The sequence below is a fragment of the Musa acuminata genome, chromosome BXJ3-10 (genome assembly GCF_036884655.1).
Source record: "Musa acuminata AAA Group cultivar baxijiao chromosome BXJ3-10, Cavendish_Baxijiao_AAA, whole genome shotgun sequence".
Classification (NCBI taxonomy): domain Eukaryota; kingdom Viridiplantae; phylum Streptophyta; class Magnoliopsida; order Zingiberales; family Musaceae; genus Musa; species Musa acuminata.
Window position 1 is genome coordinate 21,750,556 of NC_088358.1, and position 14,253 is coordinate 21,764,808.

Sequence of the window (14,253 nt, forward strand, 5' to 3'; positions counted from 1 at the left end):
TCAACCAAGTACCCCCATCAAAACATATCATCATCTAATGCTGGTACATGCACAGTGTATTTTTATTTATTATTCGTATATTCAATGGTTGTTGATGGTAGGTACAATGTTCAGTATTTACAATTGTGATTATAATTAACTTATTTATGTGCATAAGAAAAAATAGATGTCAGCATCAGTCGTGATGACTGCAAGCATTGGTAATTTGGAAACATTTTGTTTTTGTTATTTTAATAAAATTATGAGTTTGTTTTAACGATCATCTTTTTATTTTTTATTTGGGTCATATATATATATATTTTTATTTGTTTAAAGAATAAATAACAAAGATGAGAATTGCTCTCTTCAAATTTATTAAATAGGGTTTTAAATTCTTAATTATTTATGTGATTATATACTATATCAACTTCAGGCTAATATACTTATAAGATAAATCTTAACATTTTGTGAGTGGAACATATACATCATTATTAGATTAATAATAAAGTAAAAGCCAATTGCACGACCAATAAAGCAAACACTATTTATTACCTGTACACTATGGAACAGCAGATATACATGGCATTGTGAGTCTATTGCATCGATTGACTGGTGTCTACAAGCTTCCTCGCAACCTCACCACATTTTGTAACCACTCATTCTATGATCTATAATGGACCCCACCAATATATAAATGGGGTAGGCAAAAGGTGTACGGAAGTTTCAGGTTTCCCAGTCGTTTCGCTTCCCAGGTACGCATCCGAAGTTTAGAGAACCGCCGTGGGCCAATAATTCTACACCGCGTGTCAACACAGATGGGGCGGCATGACGCGATGGTCTCGGGATTCGTGATGGGCAGAACGGACGATATTGATGGGGGCGACGTAAGCGTGGTGTCAACAAAGGCATTGCTGTCGATGCGGGTTGTAGGCGGTCACCAACGTCCTTTCGAGTTCCCGCGACACATAAAAGTACCGGTTTCCCGGTTGCCCACCCGAGATTTAGAAACCCACGTCTAGTCCAATCATTTAACTCGACGTGTCAGGACACGTAGCATACAAGTCGCGGAGGCATTGGGATTCGTGACTGGGAGAATAGACGGTGATGAGGAGCGCCACGTAAGTGTCTCGTCGACCTGTCAAAGCCGGTAAGCGATAGCCGCTGAGTCAGTTACAGCCGGTCACCACCCCCTTCGAGTTCCCTGACCTATAAAAGTACTCGCTCGTCGGACGGCGCCGCTGTGACGAAAGGAGAAAGATCCGGAGAGATGAAGGAGAGAACCAAACGCGTCGTCTCTGTCGATCGCTGCTGCCCTTTATATTCTTCTTGTGTGTCGATTCGGGTATGATGAGCTGCTTTGCCGGCTCGTCGATTTGCTTTCTGGCTTTTTGGTTTGTTTTCGAGATTTTCCATTCGTTCTTCGATTTTTCTTCAAACGCGTCGATCCTTTGGTTTTCGATTATAAATGTCCACTTTTGCAGTTTGTTAGAGTTGAACTGTGTTTGATGGTTGTGTGATCGGGTGCTTCCGGAACGAGTTGGGTTTCTTTCTTACCACTTCCAGTCATCGGCGAGAAATTAGGGCTTACTTTTCTCTTATTGTGGTCTTATCATGCATTAATTAGGGTGTATTTTAGGATTATTGCCTTATTAGTGTGGTTTTTCTTGTCAGTGACGAGGGAGACATTTGATTTGATCGTCGTAACGGAGTTATCAGTGATGAGGGAGACCTCTTCCGAGTTCGAACTTCTAATTTGAGGATGCAATTGGATGCAAAAAGGCGTAGCTTTTGTTGAATCTGCGATGATTCGGTGTAAATTTCCCCTGTCGAGGGCTGTTTAAGAGAGGACTGGCGCTGTATAGGTACCAGGATTCCCGCCGCCAGTTGGGGCACAGTGCCTCACGCTAAAGGAGGCGAAGTCCGGAGGCAATCTTTCCCCGCCTTTGGTATTTTTCTTCCAGAGCGATGGTGGCCAGAACCCAGCCCCTGTGATCCCCATGTCAGGGAACGATCGGTCTGGTCTCAGGCTTGCCTCTGGTGAGATGAACCAGATACTTTACAGCGTAGGGAACTCTTCTGGCCCAAGCGTCGGTGCGAGCTCCCTCGTTACAGATGCCAACTCAGGGCTCTCTGGCGGTCCTCAGTTGCAAAAAAGCACCAGCTTCAACAACGAGTCGTATATGGGTCTTCCTGCCTCACCCATTTCTTTCTCCTCCAACTTCTCTGGTTCTTCGGTGATGGATGGTTGCTCCATCGTGCAACAGAGCTCACTCCAAGAACAGGTGCAGAAGCAAGGGCTGTCAACAGCAACATCTCAGCTAGTGCAACAGGAACCCAACAATTTAATGAATGCCCAGAAGAAACCGCGGCTTGGTGTAAAGCATGAGGATGTGCTGCAGCAGCAGTTGATCCAACAGCTTTTGCAGAGACATGATGGAATGCATCCACAAGTTCAGCAAAACCCGCAGTTGCAAACCATTTTGCAACAGCAGAGACTAATGCAGCGTCAGCAGCATCAGCAACAGATAATGCAGTCCCTTTCTCAGTTGCAACAAGGTCCTATCACCTTGCAGCAGCAACAACAGCTGAGACACCATCTGCAGCCACAGTCTATTCAATCGGCTACTCTCATTAAGCGGCCTCTTGATAATGGAATATGTTCTCGCAGGCTTATGCAATATTTATTTCACCAACGTCATCGGCCACCTGTGAGTTGTTTTTTTCTTAAATTTCACTGCAATCTGATTACAGAATTTACCCACATATCAGTCTCGCATTTCGTGCGGTGTCCTAATATCATTCTTTTTGTAGGATAATTCCATATTATACTGGAGGAAGTTCGTAGCTGAATATTTTGCAGTACGAGCTAGGAAAAGATGGTGTTTGTCCTTGTATGATAATATGGCCAACAATACACTTGGTGTTTTCCCCCAGTTGGCTGTGGTAAATGTTTCTTGTATATCGTGTTTTCTCAATTTAATGCTTGTTTTTGGGTTCATTGTTCAGTACTTGACATCCTGCATGAGAATTAGAGCAGAATCAATAAATGCATATTCATCTAAGTGGGTGACGAACGCAACATATATGTCTTCATGCCTTTTAATTCGTCAAGAAAGGTGATGAATGTTTGGTGCAAGTTATACCATGCAACACTAGGTTGGAAATTAGAAGGTGATACAAAACTAGTGTTGGCCGTACTGATTCTGATTGCTTTCTACTGAAGTAGGAATAGAACATTGATTCAGTTATATAAGGTCTCTCATACTTTGTGAAACTCATTCTCCCCCAAGTTAAGAACCAAAATTTTCTCACTGGAAACTCAAGCTCCCTGATTGCATTAACTTGTTAATGCTAACTTGTTTAGGTGTTCTCAGGAGGTAGCGCAGACACAAACCAATATTGGTTAATTGGGCTATCTTTCAATGGTTATTAAAGATATTTGCACCTAGTGGTTATTTGATTTTGTTCAACTGTTCAACTATGCTCAATGGGATGAATTCCCATCTCTGAAGAATATATTATCGTCTGTAACTTATAAATAACATGAAACCAAATCATTTTTCCAAAGAACATATATAGAGGCCTTTTTTTTCTTTTGTATTAGCATAACAAGGCTATCTTCCCATTGTTTCTTTTAATTTATGTTCATTGTGCATTCTTTGCTTGTTGCAGGATGCATGGCAGTGCGGTTTCTGTGGTTCTAAATCAGGAAAAGGATTTGGTTAGTAGAGGCATCTTTATTGATTCTGTTAATAGGGTAGTTTCTTTCACTGTGAAATTTACCCATCTGCAAAATTTACTCATCTGTGAGAGACTTTGTTCATTCCATTGAATTTATATACTTATCAGTAAACATGCTTTGTCACGATCATTTTTCTTCTATGTGAAAGGTAGTCCATTCTATTGCTTGCTTCTTGACGTGATATCATTGGTTGTGGACTTATGGTATGCAATGCTGACCATACACATAACATGTCTTTCTCATTAGTATAGTAGAAAGAGAAATTGTTGCTCTAAAAAATGATCATTAAAATTTGTTGTAGACAGTGAGTAAGCCAGGCACTAGAATTGCCAATTTAACTACTGGATCGGCAGGTATCCTCTGTTGACAGTACTACATATCTGAAGCATGTGTTTTCTAATGGTGTGAGGTAATACAATTATAGTACCAGGGGAAATCTAAATTATACTGAATTATGGCAAGGTGTGGATTTGATAGGCATCCTCATTAGTCTTTAACCTTGCATTATTGTGAAGCAAGTTTGATTCAAGCTGCCATGTTGTGGAAGACTATTTGGTCAACTGTACCAGAAGATATAATGATGTTAAACAAGATAGTAGTTGATGTCTTAAGTAAATGAATTTTGTATATAAAAAAATTGCATTGTTTTGAAAATCATGTCAAGTTTATTCAACTTCTCTATACCTATCTCCAAAATGATATTCTAGGACATATTCCTGCTAGAACTCACTTCTCTTGTCTTTTCATACATTGCTTATTAATCTATTAAGTGTTGATTCTAAAAGTTAATAATACAATTTTCTGGTATAAGAGCCTTCATTTTTATATTTCTGTATCATTTACTTATGTATTTTGGTGCTCCTTCTATTAAGACACCGACCTTAGTCCACGGCAAATCTGAATGCCAATAGTTTCTTTGTTGCAGCAATGCTGGATTGACCCTGTTATTGTTGTGACATTCACATTTAGGATATCTGCACTTTTTATTGTAGCCTTTTCTATCTCCTATTGGCTGCTACTAAAAATTTGACGTATAAAAAATTATTCTCAAAATTATAGTTTAGCACACACAAATGCGTGTTCTATGAAGTATGAATAGTATATGTAGAAACTTTATATATCTGATAACGAACTGGCATTGGAAATATTTTGCAAAATCATTGAAATCTAATTACTATCATGTATTTGCTAAGTTCTTGCCTAATGATATCCTTTATGTTCTTTGGCAGAGGCTACTTTTGATGTACTTCCTCGGCTTTTTCAAATTAAATTTGACCATGGTGTTATTGATGAAAACTTATTTCTTGACATGCCCCATGAGTCCCGATTATCTTCTGGAATTATGGTATTGGAGTATGAAAAAGCTGTTCAAGAAAGTGTTTATGAACATCTACATATTGTACGAGAGGGACAGCTCCGAATAATATTTACACCAGAACTGAAGGTTCCAAATTGAATGGACTAGTGTCTTTTTTCTTGAAACTGGAAGTTTGCATTTTTGGTTATATTTATTCAGTTTTTGGTTATGGAATTATACATATTTCGGGTTTATATTTCAGATATTACTTTGGGAATTTTGTACTCGACGACATGAAGAGTTTCTTCCTCGTAGACTGTTAGCACCGCAGGTATTTGGTTTACTTTCAAATATATTTGTTCTTGGCAGTTTCTAAATTTTTTAAGAGAAAAACTAAAGCAAGAAAAACTATGGCTTGCTCATGATGTTGCATGATTTTATCTGATTATATTTTGAACCATTTATATTTCAAAATTATCATGGTTTAATTAATTAGTTGATATTTCTGATACAAGTGCTTTTTCCTAGTCCTTTTGGAATCTGGTCCCATTATGCTGGCATACCATATTTCAAAATTATCATTATGCTAGTACACTGAGACTCATTGCAGTCCAGGCAATGACCAGTATAGGTCCAGTTACCAGAAGTTTAAACCATTGGTGACCATTTCATTGGCCACATTTCAGCATTGTGAGCCAACTTTTCTTAGTTTTCTAAGGTTGCTTTGCCACGTGGGTTGCTGCAAGGTTACTTGCAGTTTCTACTTGATGTTGCTTCATTCGGTTAAGGCACTATTGTATATAGTATATTCTAACTGTTTAACGCAATCTTTTTCAGGTTAACCAACTATTGCAAGTTGCTCAGAAATATCAAGCAACTGTAACTGAAAATAATACCGCTGGAGTTTCACACCAAGATTTGCAAACCAGCTGTAATATGTGAGTGATCTTATTCATGTCATCCATAGTTTGTTTCAAAACAAATGCAAATTTTTGGAAAATGTTATGTTATACTTTTGTACAGTTACTGATGCAAAGATTTCTGAACTATAACGATTTTCATTTATTGATAAGAAGATTTGTATATTAGTTCCTTAGGAACATGTGATTTGTATGATAGTTGCATGATAAGCTGTATAAAAACGATCTCCTTTGTCATAGGCTCTGACATAATGGAACAGATTTCACTGTTCACATATATCTATATTTGTTTCTGTTCCTTGTTATTTTCATTGAGACTGAAACAATTTAGATACTGATACAGACATTTCTCTGATTCCATTTCACCTAAGTACGATTGCATGTTCTTTTACCCTTGAAAAAACTGTATAACCTAACCTTGCTTGTGATAATGTTATGCATCTAAAATTTCAGTGCTGAGTATCTTCATATATTGTCAATTGTCATTGCCTTTATCATGAGTTAATGACTTATTCTCTGTTATATGTTGAATTTTTATCTCGTTTTGAGATTGCCAAAGGTTCATTGTGTATGAATCCTGTTTATGTGTATGAGGCCTGGTATGCAAAATTTAGTATCTTGTCTTGAATTTTGATTTTATCTAAACTTCTTAAGAGTTAAGCCCATAAGGGTTGCAACTCAGGTAACCAACTGAACTTAGCTTGATCCTGAGTGGACCTGCTGATCTTCATCTCATAACATCTGATTTGTCAAACTTGTAGTCCTGGGCTGAGCTATCAAGCAACCACTTGTCCACTTCCAAGGGAAGTGTTGTACATCTGTGATTACCATTTTTATAGCAATTTAATTTTGATGCTCTATATTTCTCGAGTATGACTGATCTTTCACAATCCTATAATTCATACAGGTTCTGCCTATCTTGTCTCTATCTCTCATAGCACTTGTTGCACCAAATTGAATTCCGCTCCTGTTCCTTGCCAGCTGGATTTTTGTTGCACCATTTCTATGGTCACCGCTATAAATTCTATGGTTGTGGCTGTCCGGTTATACTCGGTTGAAGAGTTTTATCTTCTTTCACCTATATGATCTCTCTTTCCTCCCTTCCACAAGTCTCTTAACTAATATGAAATAGATCAACTTGTGATCCTTCTTACAGCATTTCAGTGACTCAGTCTATGTCTGCTGTCCTTTGTTCTTTGCAAAACCAAAGGATCTCAGCATGATTTTGACCTGTGCACTCAATCACCATTAAGAACCATTTAGCTGCATATTTACTGGTTAACTTGTGAGTTCTTCCTTTTACTTGACTAACCCGACTTGACTCAACTTAGCTCAATAATATCTCATGTCATACTTTAGTCTGAAATTTAGTTTGAATCTTTTTGTCTTACTGAGTAGACATCAGATTTGACTTGGTCTAACCTCCCATCCAGTGCAACTCTCCCAAATTATATGCATAGATCCATCTTCCCATGGTCTTTGTGCATGTCTTTTAATGTAGTACGGACAATGTTTCTATGATTTGGTCACCAAAGATAAACAATCACTTCTCCGACACTTGGGCATGTCACCTTTGGTTATGCAGTATGCTTTGTTCATCTAGCATCACACAATTGTCTGATGATGTATTTCTTTGTTTTAGCTTATCTATCTACTTAAGATTTCTTGGCACTTTGTTGTGGCTTATTTATTTTAATTGGTTTGATTTGGTTTGATATTGAGTTTGATTATCTAAATGCTTTGAGTGCACTCTCTCTTCAAGATGTCTTTTTGTGGGGCTATCATGTGCTCTAAACAAAGATACTCTAGACATTATTGTTATGCCATCAAGTGATCAGTATCTGCAAGTAATAGACAAATTAATTCTAGATTATCATTGATGATTATTATGGCATGAAATATAGGCTTAGGAGTTAGTGAGTGTGTATCTTAAGCCTTTATAGATTGTGTCTATTTCTAGCCAGTATGACATGCCATGAGATGGTGATATCTTAGGAATCAGAGGTTAAGACTCATGATCTTATTTAAGATGAACTATGATATATGAACACATTGATGGACTTAATGATCCTATAGTTTGACATAAGGCTAAAAGAAAAACAAACCCATTGTGACAGAGGCTATTCTTTGTAATATTTGGTATGCTATTTGAAAGCTACCACAACTCGGTAATGTACATGTGAAAAGGAATCCTGAAGATCTAGTAGTATTGGTGGGGTATTTGATTAGTTTTTCCCAGGTAAGTGGCTGTTTTGTGATGTTCTTTTCTTTTCTGACTGTGACCATGTTCAATTTTTTATGTGTTTGATTTTCTTTAACTAACATGCACGGTTGCTTCTTGATTCATGATGTTTTTAGGTTTGCAGCAATAGGTCGTCAACTAGCAAGAAATTTCGACCTGCAATCTCTGAATGACTTGGGATTCTCCAAAAGATATGTCCGGTGCTTGCAGGTAATTAAGAAGTTATTTTGGTGTCCTGTGCATTGTGTGGAAATAGATTAATGTCCTGAAATTTACATTTTCTTCATATAGTTGTTTATTTTTCATTTTGTTAGATATCTGAGGTTGTCAGTAGCATGAAGGACTTGATTGATTTTAGCCAGGAGCAGAAGATTGGAGCAATAGGTAATGCTCATAAAATTGAGTCTAATGATTCAGTGTGCTATTCTATTATATATATGCACCTAGATGTTCCTTAGTCGGTGCTGCCTCTGAAATCCAACTTTACGGTTAAAACCTTCTTGATCAAGGGCAATGTTCACCTTTTGATTTTGACATCTCATGCTAAGGCATTAACATTTTAACATCTAAATTTACATAATTTTTGTACCAAAACCATTTGTGTCATGTCTGATATCAAATAATTTGTCAACTGAATTCCTGATTAAACATTAAGAAGTTCCAAAATGTTTCAGAAGCTATCCGTCAACCAAAGACATTGAGGCTACATTTTCTTTTTAATCTTTGTATTATAACCTAAGGAATTTATATGTTGATTCCAGAGTTATCTGTCCTTCCTTTGATCTGTTTTACTTTGAATTCTTTTGTTATGACTTAGTTTCTGTGAGAAGTATTTATGATCCCTTTACATTCTTGAATTAAATCGGTCTGTTCGTCTTTTCTTCCTCAGTGTTCCAGGAAAGAGCAAATTTTAAATGAGGATTTGAGTGCCTTGCATTTCTTGAACTGATTTCCAACTTTCTGTTGCATAGACCATACTAATTTAATGGAGGATGATTGTTGCAGAATTTAACTAAAGGTATACGCTTTTAATGTGGTAATTATTCTCCACAGAGAGTTTGAAGAACTATCCAAGGCATGCCACAGCGAAGCTCCAAAAGCAGAAGTTGGACGAGGAGCAAGCAATGAGTTCTCACGCTCTGCCAGGTGATCCGAGCACCCTGAAAAAAGCCACAGGCATCCAAGCAGGGTTAAACAATTACATTAACAACAATCTGGCAGCTAGCCAAGTCGCTAACAGCAGCCAGCAGGGTGTTCATGCACTAAACAGCTTTCAGAATATGCTGAGGAACACCTTGAATTTAAAGCAGAATGTGCTTCAGGAGGAAGCTTTGAGTTCTTTAAGTGGTTCCAATCATGCACAGCCTCTACAATTCCAAGGTTCTGCCTCATCAGTTTCCATTGATGCATCTGTAAGTAATTTATCTGGCCAGCATCGGCCACAACCTCCATTGGATGTTCGTTTGCAGCAGCAGTACAACCCGCAAAACCCCCAGGTGAACCAACATATGCAGCAACATGTGATTCAGCAAATGCTGCAAGAGATGATGAATAACAAGGGAGCATCACAACAAGCTGTTATTGCTCCTAATGCAAATGCTGGTCTGGCAGCTGGAGATGTTCCTGTAGGTGACATTACTGGTACACCGGTCAGGATAGACACTGGATCAATCAGAAATGCACTCGAGCTCCAAAGTATGCCGACAAACCTGCGTAACAATGGCACAGGAGGAATGGGAAGCAAAAGTTACAGCTTCCAATCTGCTGCCACCGCCAGCAACCCCACCATAAGTGGCAACATTATCAATTCAAGACCTGACTTGCCCCAGAACATGGGTTTGCCAGAAATGGATCACATTGCTCAAGAATTTGCTGAAAATGGGATATTCGATGCCGATTCTTGGTGATGTTGGGTTTTTTTTAATGACTGGAAGGAATGAAATTAGTCATAAAGCTGTTGACAATTTCTGATGTCCAAGTTATTATCTACATACATGCTATGGTTGCTTTGTAGGGTAATGGCTATGCTGTTTCAGTATGATGTGCAAATGAATCTGCAAGTTTTCTCATTGCATTTTTTGATGTTTGCCACTTCAAACTGCCTTTTCTTTATAGTGATGATTGCAGTAATTGTGTTTCTTGTTGTGGTCTCTACTGCTCATAGAGGATTCTACATACTGTGGGGTTGGAAGAATGATGCCTTTATGGTGAAACACTTGCCACTAAATTGAATTCCTAACTTAGATTATGCTAATCAAAGGTTAGAAAATTGATTAAACGAAAAAAAAGAGAAAGCTTTAAATAGAAGTTGTTAGCTTAGCTTAGTCAATAAAATCATGTTTAAATTTATCATAAGCCATTAAAGAGATGATAAGATTTATTTGAAATAATAAATAAAATTTAATTAGTTTAACTGACAAAGATTTTGTATTCATAAGCAGATGTGACTACAACAGAACAAGCAATCAACCATTTCTTCTTTTACGACTCCCCCAGTCGATCGAACGGCTGGTGATCTCAACCATCTCTCTCGTGGGCGAACGTCTCGATGTTCGTCCGATCCGTGTAACCGTCCTGTCAATCCATATCAGCCGTCCATTCTCACGCCCAAACTTGTCCGCTTCCACGCGGGCTCTTCCCGATTCGTTGATTCGGCCTTCGTCTCAATTGCGACGTCTAATTCCGGTGGCAAATACGAGAGAGAGAGAGGAGGGCGAACGAATACGGAACAGGACGAGGCAATCGCTCTTCCTCTCTATTGCTATTCGTCGCATGTTTCGATCCTTGGTACATCAATAAATACGATTCCTCTTCGAATTCCTCGCTCGCTATCTCTTTCTCTCGTCCGAGCATCGAAAGGTTCGACCGTGTCTCCCTTCCCGTCTCTTCGTTCCGTTGATTCCGCATTTGCAGCCGTTTGTTTTTTGTTCGCTTTCGGTTTTCTGTTCCGTTTTCGTTGTCGTGTGGCCACTAGAGACGGATTTCCTTCTTGTTTCTTTCGTGCTTGGATTTCATGTTCAAGTCACCGGGTGATTGCGCCTTAACTTTGTAGTTCTGCAAATAAGACACCTCAAATGCTGAAATGTTCGTCGCAGATCTTTCTTTTCATGGATTTCTCGTGTTTCATATGCCTCCCTACGATGCCTTGTACATTTTAGATTCCTTATGATGGTTTAGCCTTGCAACTCCCTACTAGCTGTGAATTCTCCGTGAAGTATTCCTGTATGGCATTTCGTCCAATAAAGTTGCTGCAATTTGAAGTAATGAGATTTTCCTTTCGGCTTGCTTGTGCTTTTGTCAATGTTAGGTTCCGTTGCAAAGCGGATCATTGAACAGTTGTTACTCGTGCATGAATAGCGGCCATCATGATGGGGTCATTTCTTAGTAGGGGCTTGATGTAAGCATTCATGACCTTAATGCTTTGGATTAGTCTTTTGCACTTGATGAGGTAAGGGGTTTGATGCATCTGCAATTGGCAGACTGGTTTTTGGGTATGCTTACCCAGCTTATGAGTGCTACAAGACCGTGGAATTGAACAAGCCGGAGATCGAACAGTTGCTTTTCTGGTGTCAGTATTGGTCAGTAGAAATTAATCTGCATTAGATCAAGCAATTATTTTCACTTTATTTTGGTATGTTTGAGGAAAAGACAGCATACATTTTTGTTCTTTTTGCAGGATTTTAGTTGCATCATTGGCCATCTTGGAGAGATTAGTGGATGTTTTCTTTTCATGGTCAGTACCTGTATTTTAATTTTATGATACATCAAATTCCATTGCTTTTATTTTCTCTTGTTATTTACTTGTATGTTCTTGAAGGCTGCCAATGTACTGTGAAGCAAAATTGGCACTCTACATATACTTATGGTATCCTAAGATGAGAGTAAGACATTCCTTCCGGCAGCCCTTTTCCCAGTTGAGATCTTTTCTTTCTGCTCTGTTGAATCTTATGAATATAATTGGTTTCAGGGAACAACATTTGTCTATGGTACTTTCCTCAGGCCATATATCGCAAAACATGAAATTGAGATCGATCGCCGTTTGCTTGAGTTTAGAGCAAGGTTTGCAGATATCATGTTGATGTATTGGCAGAAGGCTGCCGGCTATGGCAGGATAAGTGTTTTTGATGTGTTGAACCGTGTTACCTTACTGTTACAAGCATCAAGAACACACCCATCTCAGGCATGGTTGATCAGGACAAATTGGTTCTTACTGTCTTTGGTTATAGTTCTTTCTTTTAGTTGATTATGCTGAAATTTTCCTTTGTTGGTGCCAAGAGATTTTTTTGTTTCTGCATAGAAAATTTAACAGTTGTGGGTTATTCTTTCACTTCTCATGTGATTGATTCTTCTAACATTTAAAGTAGCAATGTCATTAATTATCATGTAAAATAATTGCATCTTATTGTTAGATCTTTGGCAAGTTAGCTTCATTTATCATACTCCGTTCAGTGAGATCTAATATGCAACTTTCTTCCTTTAAATGCTCAATCATAGTCATAGTGTTTTTCTCCATAAATAAATGAATGTATCGTTTGCTACTTAATTTATGAGATATCAGCGAGAACTGGAAGATTAAATTTGATTGAGGAGTGTGAAAAGTTGCAAATATACCTGTTGTTCTATTTTAATGTAGACAGACAGTTGTTTACAAGATTTCCAATGTTTTTTGTGTGTGTTAAAACTTGAACTTTGCTGTTTATATATCTTTTACATGATACTGTGTTTCTGATGCTTATTCCCGTTGTCTCCTCACATGATACGATTCAAGAGATGTATACACAATCCTTGTGTCTATTCCAATGGTATGAAACATGTGCAATTTCTGGTTACTTCTTATGGGAATTATCATCAAGTAGTTCTTTAATGTTGCATTTGGATGCTGTTAAACATGTATGACAGTAAAAGGATCTGTTTAATTCTATTTTCGAGGAAGAACATGTTCATTTAGTTTTGCATCTGTGCCTAACATTGACTAAATAGTTTGGACATTTGACAAGAGTCAGGGGATTTCCTGCCTTTGTCACATGCATATTTTTTCTTGAGGAACATTTAGCAAGCCTTGTACTTACCTTGGATGTTTCTTTGATTCTCATCTGTGTTCCATGCAAGTTCTGAAGCAAACAATTTGAGACTTTTAAGTACCATCCTAGTAAGTACTTGATATCATCATGCTGCTTGGAGAACCTTGTCACCTGGAAGATAACAAGTTCGAGCATGGAAAGAAATCCTTGCAAATTTAGGCTTTGATAAGATTTGATGCTTGAGCTTTTCTTCTTATCCGATTACTTTTGTTTCTCGCTCCATATTCACTGGTTGACAACAAGCTACGATTTTTTTACTTCATGCTTTTTCTTGAAAACAAGCTACAAAAGTATGAATTTGCTTGACCAATTAATCCTGTAGATGATGAGTCCCTATGAGCAATATGCTTCATGTTTCTGGTTCAGTTCTTCTTTGTCATTGCTGCAGGAGTCATGATAGAATTCACTACCTTTGACTATGATTAATCTCTCTGTTTCTTGTATGCTTGTTTGAACAGAAGCAAGCAGATGAGTTGCCGTCTTCGTCGCCACCTGCAGCAACCGAGCCAGCTCGAGCAGCAACACGAGCGTCGGGTAGCCCCGTGAAGAACCAGCCAGAAGAACAGTTGACGACGATGACGAAGACTGGAGTCTTGCCACCGGAATCAGGCCCAGATGCACACGCTTCGCAGACAGCAGAAGCCTCGAGTCCGACACCGAAGGAGGCGGCGATACGAGCGACACGCGGCAGGCTGAGAAAGCGACCTCCCATTGGCCATGTGTAGTCGTCCCCACCATCTAATCTTCTTTTTGTTTCTGCATTGAGTTGTCGTTGAAGGATGATTACTTTGCTCATTAATACATAGCTTCAATATAATACCCTCAGTTGTAGACAATATTCCTTTAATAGGTAACAGACAAACACTGTATTGGTTCCAATTCCCCATGTTTCTACAAATGAAACCATTTATACTGATGATGATGATGATGTTGTGTTTACATAATTATATTTAGATTACTCTTATAATTAGTTATCTTTTGTATCTCGATGT

General features: G+C 38.3%; 2 protein-coding genes across 2 annotated transcripts; both read left to right on the top strand.

Moving 5' to 3' along the window:
• The first annotated feature begins 1,161 nt into the window (after positions 1-1,161).
• On the top strand, positions 1,162-10,249 carry LOC135650501 (probable transcriptional regulator SLK2). Its single transcript, XM_065169901.1, has 10 exons — positions 1,162-1,321; positions 1,651-2,687; positions 2,791-2,922; positions 3,652-3,700; positions 4,951-5,165; positions 5,281-5,349; positions 5,856-5,956; positions 8,297-8,390; positions 8,495-8,564; positions 9,234-10,249. The coding sequence occupies exons 2-10, from the start codon at positions 1,977-1,979 to the stop codon at positions 10,085-10,087; spliced, it is 2,295 nt and encodes a 764-aa protein (XP_065025973.1). The 5' UTR covers positions 1,162-1,321; positions 1,651-1,976; the 3' UTR covers positions 10,088-10,249.
• Positions 10,250-10,838: 589 nt separating this feature from the next.
• On the top strand, positions 10,839-14,134 carry LOC135650816 (putative HVA22-like protein g). The gene is made up of 7 exons (XM_065170420.1): positions 10,839-11,039; positions 11,488-11,577; positions 11,660-11,758; positions 11,857-11,913; positions 11,998-12,061; positions 12,148-12,360; positions 13,720-14,134. The coding sequence occupies exons 2-7, from the start codon at positions 11,546-11,548 to the stop codon at positions 13,984-13,986; spliced, it is 732 nt and encodes a 243-aa protein (XP_065026492.1). The 5' UTR covers positions 10,839-11,039; positions 11,488-11,545; the 3' UTR covers positions 13,987-14,134.
• The last annotated feature ends 119 nt before the right edge of the window (positions 14,135-14,253 follow it).